Source organism: Balaenoptera musculus, chromosome X (assembly GCF_009873245.2).
Source record: "Balaenoptera musculus isolate JJ_BM4_2016_0621 chromosome X, mBalMus1.pri.v3, whole genome shotgun sequence".
Classification (NCBI taxonomy): Eukaryota; Metazoa; Chordata; class Mammalia; order Artiodactyla; family Balaenopteridae; genus Balaenoptera; species Balaenoptera musculus.
The window spans coordinates 53,915,666-53,928,960 of record NC_045806.1 but is presented as its reverse complement, the minus strand read 5'-3'; the positions used below and the strand labels follow the sequence as shown (position 1 = coordinate 53,928,960).

The window sequence follows — 13,295 nt, the reverse complement described above, 5'->3', positions numbered from 1 at the left end:
ATTTCCTCATCTATAAATTGGGGATAACATTAGCACCTAACTAATAAGGTTGTTAAAGAGGGATATAGACACTGTGGTGGTGTCTGAGAGTAGAGGGAAGATTCTACACCACCAGAAGAACCCTCCAAGACCGTAGCAGGGTGAAAAATTTCGCTGTACTTAAGGAGGCAGAATGCAATGATGACATCAAAGTTCTAAAATGTTATTCACAAGAAAGGGCTTTTTATTATTGGTGGTGGTATTCACTTTCTTATGGGATGTCTGACCTTGAACATATCCCTTGATTTCTCCTACACCTCAGTTTTCTCATCTGACCTGACTACTTCATAGGACTGTTATTTGGAGAAAGTGAGATGATCTCAATGAAAGTACTCTGAATTCTGTAAAGGTGTATATCAATGGGCAGGCTATGACATTTTCCAAGAATGAATCTCTAGCTAGAAAACATTCTGAAAAACTGCTTAGGGTGGCAACCTATAAGAAATATTGTCTTCCATCTTGGTCAACTGGTCTCGAGCCAAAGGTTGAGGGCCAAACTGACAGGTTTAAGAATCCTAAGATAATTATAGGATCTACCTCACAGAGTTGTTGTAACTTTACCTAAGATAATACATGTAAGGTGCTTAGCAAATTCTGTAAATTCTGTAAGTCAATACATGATGCCTCTTACTCTTTCTTGCTAGTTGCTAAACCCCACATTGCTCCACGTCATTCCCTTTATCTCAAGCAGCTGAATTTCTCTCTGAAAAAGCTAACTGATGAAACAGGGAGATCAGCTCGGTGCTTTGTGACCACCTAGAGGGCTAGGATAGGGAGGGTGAGAGGGAGACACAAGAGGGAGGGGATATGGGGATATATGTATACATAGAGCTGATTCACTTTGTTATACAGCAGAAACTAACACAACATTGTAAAGCAATTATACTCCAATAAAGATGTTGCAAAAGAAAAAAAAAGAGAAACATATAGAGTTTCCACAGGGATTTAAATCAATTAGGAGAGAGAATCAAATTAGAAGTTTCCCCAGACATCAATCTGGTACAGTAGTGGAGCCCCAAGGATTTTAAAAGGCCCTGAGAGGAGGCAAAGTAGGCCTGAGCATGTGGCTCCAATAAACCCTCCTTCTTTCAAAGCAGTGCTCTATTCCGTATCTTCATTTGGGACTCTGCATCAGATTTTGTTTGAAGAAAAGATTCTATTGCCAAGAAAATGTTTGAAAGCCCCAGATCTTGTCTATTTCTTCCTTTCCCATTGAAACAAATCCCTATTATAAAGATGAGCAGACTGAAGGCTTGCCCAAGGTCACACAGCTAGATAGTTGCAAAGCAGGAACTAGAACCAGGTATCCTGACTTCTATGGTAGTACTCTTTCAATTTTATCAGGTAGGGTAGCATGTTAGTGGGGGGAAGGGTCAGCTGGAAATGAGTGGGGAAGAATTAGGACAAGGATAAGAGACAGGGAACAGAGCCAGTTCTTGGCAGTCATGGAGTGAGAGATTAGTAGGGGTGCATCCAAGTGTAAGTGTACACAAATAAGTGCTGGCCAAATTCTCTCAGGCAAGAAGGTTTCTTGGTCCTTCCTCCCATGCCCCCACTCTCCTCCCAGTCCCAATTCTGAGTCAAAGGAATAGCCAGGGAAAAGAATATTGAATTTTATCTTTCAAGGTTTATGTTGGACTATTTAGTCTAATGGTTTTTAGTTCATGGAGGAGTAAACGTAATTAATAATAGAATGATATGCAATGCTGCATATGCTTGCCAAAGCACAGGACCTGGCAGAAACTATTTCCAAGTCTCCTCTCTCTGACTACTGAGCCAGAAGAAAGAGGTTCACTGTCCAGATGCCATCCTGGGTGAGGGGCACAAGGTCATTACCAAAAACCTTCTCATGTGAAATTGCAGTGCCTGGAAATTGTTTCGCATATGAGGCTTTTCCACTGGAAAAAGTAACTACATGAATTTAGAGCATACATGCTTTTACAATTACATTTAAACTGACATTAAAAACAAATGTGAAACAGTCCAAGCCGAACAGGTCAGCATGACCTGGAAAGCAAACGAGAGAAAAAAAAAAAAAGAAAAACGAAAAAGAAAGAAAGGCCCAATGTTAACAGCACTAGTTCTGTCAGTCTGTTGTAAATAAGAAAATACCATTGGTGTATTAACGGCTTTATTAAAGGAAAATTCACTAGCAGAAATATGCAACACTCAAACAAATAGAAAGCAGTTAAAAAATAAACCACATTAACCTTTCAATCCACATTAGGGAACCTCTTGTTGGCCTAGAGATTAAAATTCTGCCCCAAGGGGGGGGAAACTCCCTTCCCTCCTTGAAGTCCTTCCTTGGCTTTTCTCCAGAATGTTGCTGAGTCAGGGGAAGGAGAAAGAAGTGTCTGTGTGTGTGTGTGTGTGTGTGTGCGTGTAGGTGGAGAGAGGAGAAGGAAGAGGGTGGAAAATGCAGGTCCCAGGCAAGGCTGGAAGAGTGTTTCTGACCCTCATACCTGTCTGCCCCTGGCCTCAAAGACTGCACATCCACCAGAAGGAAACTAGTTTCAATATGGAGGCTCTGAGGCAGAGACAGAGCATAGCAAGATATTACAAACTCTAAGGACCTCTCCTCTTACATCAATGCAAATTTTGAGGCTGGCTTGGGAGAAAAACAAGGCTTCATACTTGCTGGAGAAGCAAGTGTATGGTGTGAGTGAACAGTGTGGGGCACTAAAGCTAGAAGAGGTAAAGTCTTATCTACTTTCCTCCATCATCTTAACTTTAATAGAAAACAAGAGAGTAGGCACTGGTTCTTAGATTTTGCCTTCCTCCTGCTTTATGAAAAGTTCAAGTGTGTGTGTGTGTGTTCCTAAAAGCAGAGTCACATTAACTTTGGGAATAGGGAGAAAAGAAATGTCTGACTGTAGTCTCCTGGTCTGTTTGAAGAGAGAGGCTGGCTGGCTTCTTGGGGGTGTTTCTCCAGGAAAATCAGAAATCTGGTCTTTGTTTACTGAACTTCTGTGGATCAGCTACTACCTTCAGCTCAATGATGGAGCCTGAGGTTAAGATCTAGTTCCTTGGCAGTGGTCCAGCAAAATGGAGGTAAGAGGAAACTCATGAATTGCCTAATAACCAAGTGAAAATGCCACAGGAGCCTCAGATAGGTACAGTGGCTTCTTGTTCAAGGTAGCACTTTGAGTCCTATTAGCAAAGCTTCTTCCCAGCAGCAGCACACTGTGGAAAGCAAGTCACTTAGCCAGAGCTTCACTGCATCCACTTGAGTCAGTGCCTGATGCTATCATATACAATCAAAAACAATCAAAGGGCACTCTGTTAATGCCAAGTCATATTATAGAAAACAACAATCATGATGCTCATGACTACATGAATTGGTAACTCTATTATTTAGTCCTCACAATATCCCTGTGAGGTAGGGAAACACCATCAGTCCCACCGGGAGGAGTCATCAACTAAGAGAGTAGTCCCCAGTCCCAACATTAAAGTATCTATTGAGGAGCAAAGGCTTAAGCCCCTAAGCTTCAGATTCCAGGTGTTTCTGGCTATCCACTAGAGCCCTCTAGAACCCTCAGTTTGAATGAGGCAGGTCAGCCTTTCTTCAGTGTCTGGTCCTTTTGAGATGCTTGCAGTATCCAACCTGGATTTTTTCTAATATGAAACAGCGACACTGGTGAACGTAGCAACTTAAAGATGGGCTAGCACCTAGCAGGCCCCATAATCAGATACTTGAGTCAGGTCCTCTGACATAGGAGGCAGCATGCAAAGTTGGGGAGAATGAGTGCCTGCCATTTTGGACTGGGGGTTTCCTTGTCTCATTTTCTACCTACCTGTAAGACAGAAGTGAGACTGGGAAATGGAAAATTCTTTACTTGGAGTTTTGTGGTTTTTTTCCCCTTTCTTTTCTGCTTTACTGACGAATATACTAAAGAGCTTATATATGTGTTTGTTATGTGCCTCTTGCTACGTAGCAGGCAAGAATTAAGTGGTGGTGGTGGTTGGGCAGAGAGGACGTGGAGGAAGGGAAGGGAGGTGAAATTTAAAGGTCTCATTATAGCCACTCAGAGGCCAACAAAGACTCCTTATTCAGTTTTCTGAATTTCTTGCAGCTGCCAAACAATCCCATAATATTACAAACATTATTACTCAGCTTGGAGATGGGAATGCTTCGAAATTAATGTCTGTGTGCCTAACAGCTCACTAATCAAAGCTTCCATGCCTCATTTTCCACCCTGGTGAGAGTCCTCAGTCTCTTCCAGTTTCATTGTGGCCAGCATGATACACCACACTGTGCAGGCCCAGGCTGGTGACCTTTTGTCTTGGTCAAGATCCATATTTTCTTTTTAGTTCCAAATGTCAGTCCAAGTTTTCTGCAGGTGATTTCTTCAGGATTGGTGCTTACATTGTTTTAAGTGCTGACTGCTAGAAGTCTGAAATGTCCCTCAACAATCAATTTTCACTTCAGCCACAGAACCACTGGTCCAATGGGGTATTAAACAGGAGAAAGAAATACATTTCTATGCCTGGGTTAAGAGACCTAAAAAGTGTAGCAAGAATTAAATGGACTGAAGAGAATGGAACTTGATTCCAAAAGAGGTGATCTAGAGTAGTGATGCCATTTGCAGTTTACTTCTTACATATCTGTTGTCATGGAAATATCATCAATAATAGATAATTTGAAGGCTCTACTGGTTTCTGGGTGGCTGTGTATTTCCCCCTTAGTTCTACTTCATACAAACGTGATCCCAAAGGATGTACAAAAGTCTCTAAAAAAGCATCTTTCTCAGGTAAATTGTCTATGTATAAGTTCAGGATAATAAGAAAATATTCTAAACACTTTTGTTGATTTTAAGGAATACATTCTCCAATTTGTAACTACAAGTGGCACTCTTCTTAAATCAAAAGTAAAATGTTTTCATACAAACTGTTATGTTGTCAGTTCATATGAAACTTTTTTTCTGAATTTTTATATTTGGAAAATACTTGCCTCTGTATATATGACCTATTGTGGGCTGTGTACTCTTAGCTTTCTGCATACTACCTTCAAAAAACATTGCCTGTGACATCATTTTACTCTCTCAAAAGCACCTGAGGGAATCTGGAGCACTCACAGTGAAAGTAAACAACAATAAAATCTTTCTGCTGCTATTACACTTTAAAAACTCAAGGATTTTAAGTGGAAATTTTATAAGTTAGATACTTATTCAAGAACCAGATATGTGGTATCATCAATTTTGATGATCAGAGAAAATTATTTACCTCTACCATAGTTCTCTAAAAACAAATATTCAGAGACAGACTACAGCATATATGTGCTGTACCAGATAATTTGGTTTGGAGGAATAAAGAGATATGGTCTCTCATCTCTCCATATACAAGTTCATTTGAGAACTACAATTAGAGAGAAGTATACCTTTTTCTCTCCAATATGTCACCAAATATGTATGTAACCAATTGGAGGATGGCAATATTGACCCTGGAGGACAGATTGCAAGGGTTTATTCAGGGGAAATTCAGAGACCAGAGAACCAAGGAACCAGTACCATAATCCACACTCCTATAGCACAGAGAACAGGCTCCATTAGTGACTGGGAGCACACAGACCAATTTTCATCCAAAAAAGGAGGTACAGTGATATTTATTGTGTGCCTACTATGTACCAGTTTCTTTACAAATTTACCACCATTCTGTAAGGAAAATTTTATTATTCCCATAATGTAGTTGGAAAACTGAGTCGGGGAAACTGAGGCTCAGAGCGATCTAATGATTTATCCAAGGTCATCAAGATAGTAAGTGCCAGAGCCAGGACTAGAAAAAAGGCCTGTATGTATACTAGTCCACCATGCTATTTCCACTATACACAGGACCTCTTAAAGCACAAAACCAAAAGAAAAACAAAACAAAACAAAACCAGAAACTGTAAGTGCTGAGCCACATGTTGCACAGGTTGGTGTCAAAATTTATAGGGCAATTCTGCTCCTCTGTGCATGCCTCAGTTATGCTGATCTGTAGGAGTACTCAAGTATCTAAGAAATTTGTGTGGGGAGTAGCACTTCTTAGAATTCAGACTTACTGCTTACATCTCCAACCTAGAGACATTTTGGGCTCTAATCTACAGAGTCCAAATAGAAGGGAGGAAATTCCATTAACTGAGTTCCACATTGTTGATTCTTTATGATACTCTGCTGCTTGCTGAACAGGGTTTAGAGGGGATTCAATCATTGGTTGGGCAGTGGGACCCAAATTCTTCAAATCTGTGATTTCTAGGCCTCCTATATGAGCAATGAGGGTATGTGGTAGCACCATGATGAGGTTCTGGGTGGATGTTGGAATGTTAGTCAGAGAGTACACAAAAGGACTGTTAAACTTTAGGGTAGAATGTCTAGATAGCCAAAATATTTAGTGATCACTTTGCATGATGCTAGAAGTCATTATATTTCTCAGAAATTATGTATCTGGCATGCTCCTTGGGTCAGGAATATGTACCTGTGGCCATTAGATAACTTGGGCCTGAATTATATCCTATCCTTTGTGTATGACAATAATACTACAGACCCAACATGGTTTACTTTAGTGGTTTTAGTAGCCTCTGGCGCATACACTTGAGATGTGGTGAAGATGGTCTATTCTTGGTCGTGAAGTCATTCTTAATTGATTCTCCTGGTGAGCAATATACATGCAGGTATACACATCTATAAAATGGATGACCTGGGCTAGGGGTATTGTCTGCTTATAGGATAGAGTATTTATCTATAACCAAGTTTTCCAAAGTACATTCCAGAAAACAGTGGTTTTATAGGATATTAACAGGTGTTATGTGAAAACAGGTTTCTGTGCTTGAGTTAAATTTGGGAATCCTGAATTACCAAGTTCCTCAGTTTACTTTATTGTAATACTTGACAAGGTCTGTGATATGCTAACATGCACTGTAAATCTTCCTGATCAAGACCATAATATGCAAGTTTTCCTAACTTATTTAACCATAAAAATAATTTTTCATGTATCATGTCACAGAACTATTTTCTCAGAACCCATACTGAGAAGCACTGGCCTAGATCAAGGCAGCAGACTTGTATAAGGGAAGGACTTATGCACATGGTCAGTACTTACAGGTATCAATCCAAACAGAGGCAACTCACCCCAGGAACCAAGGCTATAATCCTAGGTGTTTAACGAAATTGATGCTAGGAATTTCTTTCTCTCTCTCTACCTAGCATACTATCTCTTTTTATAAAATTTAAGCCCTCATCTATACAACATTCATGCCGTTGCTAATCCTCTTAAAAAACAAACACACAAATAAACAAATGGTATGTGAACATGTCTATTCCGTGTCATAGCTCTTCAACTGCCTGAAGTTCAAACCTTTTAGCATAATAACCAAGTACATTTTCAGTGTGGTTTCAGCTTGCCTTCCCCCTTTCTCCAGATCTGGCCATATTAAACTACTTGTGCTATTCCTCAAAACCTCAATAAATTTTTTAAATATCTTTCTGCCTTTATTCAAACTGTGCCCTTTGCCTTGAATGTCCTTTCCCTCTACCTCACTAAACTTCTTCCCAGCTTCTTCAATTCCTATTTAGCCTTTAAAGTTAAGGTGTATTAGTTATCACAGTCTGTCTCCCATTGTTTAACTTTCTGAAGGCAGGGATTGTATCTCATTCATCTATGTTCCCCCAAAATGCCTACCACAGAAACTGGCACATAGTTGGCACTCAACGAATATTTGTTAAATCAATAAATAGATGAGTGAATGGATGGAAAGATGAAAGGGCTAGCTAGTTGGCTGGTTGGAAAGATGAATGGATAGTTTGATGGATGAATAAATGTTGTGAAACTTGTCCGCTGAAGAACCAAGCCATGAAACAGTATTTCAGCATTAGAATCATTCTCTTGCATCCAGGGCATGTGATCCAGAAGTAACAATGGTGGGCTGCTCGTGAGCATGGGGAATGATGAAAGAGCTGACGTCAAGGCTCTCTTCAACACTGGAAATGACAAGGATGTTCATAGTGTCCATGGCAATATCAGACCAGGCCATCCTCTCAACTAGAGAATCATAGAGTTTGTTAAAACTTGCAGATCTGTTAACAGTTTTGAGTCTCAGATGTGGAGTTCAGCCTCCTAGTAAGAACGAGACTTCTCAAATGTGCTAGAGTAACCTCTGAAAAAAATGCTGCACACCTCAGATTCTCACATGCTCTTGGGCTCCATGTTTCTTCTCCTCTTCTGGGGTTTGGCTGTTACCTGAAATTCCTAAAAGGCCTACCATCTTCCATGGTTCAGGAGAGGAGGGAGTAGGCAGGGGCCAAAGCCATTTATTAAAGGTTGAGAACTCAAAAGTTGCATAACACAGAAAGCAATAATGTTTAGGGAGGAATAGGAGAGAAAATGAGAAGGAAGGAAGGGTCAGGGAAGAATATGGCTGGTAAAGGTAATTCTTTCTTTCTTATTCCATCTTGGAAACTGGGAGTATATCCTTGAGAAGTGCAGAGAAAAGTAAGAAATGGCTGTGTATTTATTCTAATTATGAACTGCGAAAAAGCAGCAGTTAATTCATCAGGGAGAAGGTGCTTCTTTGGACATTTATATTTTTAAAAATTTTCTTAAACAAAAAGTAGGCAAGGAGGTTAGATTATTGAAGCAATTAGCAACATGTGGTTTTTCAAAAGCAGCCAGAAATGAACCATGTTCAAAGAAAGGCCTATCCTTGTTGTAGATGGGCAGTTGAGAGCCTGGAGGTAGGCTTTAAGGAAACCACTCTGAGAATCCAAACACCTCCAGGATCCTTTCAGAAACACCAAGAGCTGCTAAGATAACAAGAATCAACAGGTAGATAGGCCTAGAAGCAAAAAGGAAAAGGGTATGTGTTTTAAGCATCTCTGAGCTGAGGAGATTCCATCACCAAACATAGAGGGAACACCAAAGAGAAAGCCAAATTAGAGACCTTGAGGCATCAAGACCAAGCAGCCATCAGCTACAGAGTGCCAGCTTCTCTAAGATACAAAGACAGTCCTTCTGCCCTCTACTCCATCAAAAACCTATCCATACAGTCTAGACACATGATATATCTTATTTAGGTGTGACTTGAGGTAGCTAAAATTACTATGCAAGTCAATGCACTCAAGTCTAGACTAATCTATACCTCTGGAACAGTGAATAGACAATCCAAAAAAGGGCTGATACATCTACAATCCTTTCTCTGTGACTTTAGAAATGGAATCACAAAATGGTAGTGCCTAAAAAGTCCTTGGTGAAACCCACTACCTCATTTTTATGATGAGAAAAATGAGCCTCAGAAGGGAGAAGGGACTTGACCAAAGCTACATTCTTAGTTGCCATTTTGGAAGATATTATACAATTTTGAATTGGGTAATGGGAAAAGTAAAACAAAATTATCCAAAATCTCCTTCAAGGTGATCAAAATGTTGATGCTAAACCCACATCTTGTGAAAAAGGATGTCTATTACTAATGTATTCAGAAGGATCACTGTATTGATGCTTGCTTTCTTTTTTCCATTGTTTGAGTAAAGGTATAGTATACACTGAATTTGCAAGTTAACAATAAACTTGGGAAAGGTTTGCAGCAGGGAAGCAAGGAATGTGAAGATAAGTTTAGCAAAATGGAAAGGTTTGTTTCTCAAACAATGGTGTCTAAGAGGGTAAACATTTGGGTTTTTACTGACGTAGTACTTGAACATAATATATGATACAATATATCATATATATCATAATATATGATTCTCTTAATTACTAGAACCGGCTTCCAAGTAGGATCTTGATGGTACTTTTGTTTTGAGATGATTTCTGGTGATGTTTTGCCTGTTGGAGCTATTACATATTATAGGGCATGCTAAGTAACTCAGGGTTAAAGCCAACTGGGAAGTGCTGTGTACAGCCTTACCAGCTAAATTACCAGTGACCTTACTATTATAATCAGTCCTCACATTTGTCTAGCACTTTGTCATTTACCAAGCATGTTCACATTCATCATGTCATCTGACCCCATCATAGCTCTGTAAGAATGGTATGTCTAAATTACAGATGAAGAAATTGAAGCTTAGAAGGGGCACAATGAATAATGGAGCTGGGCCTTTAACCTAGGTCTGCCTGACTCCAAAGGCAAGATCATTTACAGGACATCAAGAATCCTTGTATTTTGTGGACACTTCTTGAAGTTTGCCTGCCTGAAGTTCTATTGCCTAGCATGGTACCTTGTATATAGCAGACACTCAGTAAATGTAAAAAGGGAACTGAAACAAAAGCCAGCCACAGCACTTCTCAACTTCTTTTCATTTATTGACCAAGCCCATTCAAATTTGAACACTTTAATAAATCAATCTGAAAACTTACTTTACCACTCTCTTCAAGAAATTAATTTACAGATTTATGTCAGACTGCTATATGGAATAGTAAAATTGTTATACACAAACTTCTTTTCAAAAGAGATTCACTGTAATCATGTCACAGTCTGCTTTATAACAGAGGATGTTAGCTGATACATGAAACTAATTTTACGATTTGGGCCCAAATGTTATGAGGAATTTTGTTACCATTAAACTTTACCTGTGTCAAAGCGGGCTTGCAATTCATATCAGCAGATGGAAAACTAAGGGGTTGTCTACCTGGGAGCCCCCATATCTTATATATAATTCACAGAGGGCTAAACAATTGAGAGTCGAAAGTATCAGAACCCTCACCATGGGGTGACCCCCCACCATGAATGTTGTGACAACATTTATATGGAGAACACTTCATCTTGTCAACCCCTTTGTCAACTTTCCTGGCTATCCTTCTGCACTCTCCTTCCACACCCAGTCCTGTTTCTTCCTCCCCACTGTAGACCACAATTATAGGATTTTTCTGTAGTAAGCCAAGCAAAGAAGAACAAAGTTGACTTTTCTCATATTATTTGAATCTCATTTGATGTGGTTGCCTGGAAAACCACTCGCAGAGCATCTGCCCGCGATGTCTAGGAGTACTAGACACTACTTGAGATGCTGTCTCAAGCTGAATCTGCGTCAATTCATTTCTAGTACTTTGGTCTGTTTAAAGAGTATCACTACCCTGTGAGGAGGGGAGGACACAGTTACCCACATGAAGACCCACACATGGTTAGAAAACAACTATGTTGGTTTCTATAAATATGCACATAGGCAGACAAGGTATTAAGCACCTTGCAGAAAGCCAATGATAAACAAGTACTCGAAATCAGCCTTGAGAAGGGGAGGGGAGAGGGCAGAATTATAGGCACTTGGGTTTTCTAGGCTGATAATAAGTAATCAGGTATGAGGCTACAGTTTCAGGTGTTCAGAAACAGGTTTGCCTTTCTTCAAATTTCCAAATCAAAGTAGACTAATAAACTAGCTTTTCTCATGAAAGGTGCATGTTTTTGGAAGCAGCAGGCAGTAGAGAGGACCCTGGCACTGAGTAGATATAAACATGAAGAAATGAGGAATTTGAAGGGGAAAATGTAAGTGTTAGCCAAACCTTTCTGTAATGGTGACAACAATCATGGTAGACATAGAATAAAGGACAGAGAGCATTATGATGGGGGATTACCCTTGAAACAGCTGTATCTTCGTTCTGTCAAGTTACTCTGCTACTAAAAAAAAAATGCTTTTGGAAACGGTCAATAGATTTGCAAACAAAAGTAAATGATTAAAAGGCCTGCTCATCCCTGGGAGATGTGAGATAGGAAATTGGCTCTGCTTGGCAGCCTAGTCATAGGCTCCAAAGAAAAGCAGCTTCTCATTCCAGGTGGCCAGCTCCACAACACAGGCAGCAGCTAACTGAGGGATATTCCTGGGTGTTCAGGGCCAGCCTGTGCCTGGGTCATCCTGCACCTGTGACTGTTCTGGATTCCTTAGTTCTCTCATCCTAGCCACCTTTTAACAGCATAAGGTCAGTACCATTATGTCCCCTGGGGAACGCTTCATAGTCAAGTCCACACTCACTCACCCTCTGATGGGTCCTGATCCCTGCTTCACACCTCCTGCTCCTATGCTGAGCCCCACAGTGTGGTGTGGCATGGTTAAAGATAAAGAAAAGCACCAGCTGGCTGATGGCCACATTGGATATGAAGGGGTCAGCCTGTATCTAGAGCATGGCTGGCCTCCATGGAAGCATCAAAGAGGAAAATCTGGTTTAAAGAGAGAATAAGAGAATGAGGGAGGGAAAGGAAGAAGGAGAAAGAGGAAGAAAAATATTGTACCTCCCAGAGTCATCCCTGCTTCATAGCATTTCCGGAGGCGACAAGATGGACAATTTTTCCTTCGGAATTTATCGATGGTGCAATCATTTCTGCTGGCACACAGGTACTTCTGTTTTCCTGGGAGAACAAATATAAGAGTAGACAGTCCTGTTAATGTGTTGCCAGAGTCTCTTTGGAAAGTATTTCTAGGCAGAAAAGGTGTGAAGATATACCCTGCCCAATGAGAGAAGTGGATAGAGAATGGTCCCATACGATTTGATCACAAAGACTCTAACTATTAAACCAGGATGGTTTAATTCAATGCTATATTGTTTGGTTTTCATAGGTGTTTTTCAAAGGGATGAACAATTCAGGTCCTGCTGATACCTCCTTTATTAGGATTACATACTGGCTTTTTAAATAAGATGCTCTTTACTAAAAGTCAATAATGTCCATGAGAAAATATGGTGGAAGTTGTCACTCCTTTAGCATGGCATAGCAGAGACTTGGGCTCAGGCAATGTTCCCTCCTCCTGACTTCTGTAATCATCATAGGATCATACTTGAGCTAATAACATGCTTATTTTTCATAATACAATTAAGCCTTCTATAAAAGAGAATTCCATGTGATTTTTAATTGTTTTAAAAATATTAGTGATCATACCCTCAATCTTGCAGGTTATAAAAATCAAACAGATAAAGCCCACTCTTTGCAAAGTGAACACAGCAAATGAAAGGAAGTCCTCTGAATCTAGCAGAAGAAAAACAATCACTGCCATGCACATGTGAAGTTGTGAGAGATACACAGAAATATACACACACAAACACACCACACACATTCTCAGACTCAGAAATCCTTAGGATTATAGCTGTTCAAAGAAAAACGTGGAGGTCCACTCAGAAACACATATTTCACTCAATACTTTGTCTACTTGCTCCTCGCACAGGCCTGGCACACAGTAGGCCTTCAATAAACACTGACTGAATGAATACTCAAGTGGAACAGAGAGATCCAGAGGTACATAGGGTCACCAGCAGAAATAGACAGCGGTACATACCCTGCTGCTCTGAAGCATGAAGAACTTACACTTGTGGCCCTG

The 13,295-nt window shown here is 40.1% G+C and overlaps 1 protein-coding gene across 1 annotated transcript in view; it reads right to left on the bottom strand.

Annotated features, from left to right (window-relative positions):
• AR (androgen receptor) overlaps window positions 1–13,295 on the bottom strand; it is a 174,570-nt gene that overhangs the window by 25,649 nt on the left and 135,626 nt on the right. The window contains exon 3 of the mRNA XM_036840747.1: window positions 12,218–12,334. Coding sequence (XP_036696642.1) covers window positions 12,218–12,334 — 117 coding nt within the window. The remainder of the gene's footprint in view (window positions 1–12,217; window positions 12,335–13,295) is intronic.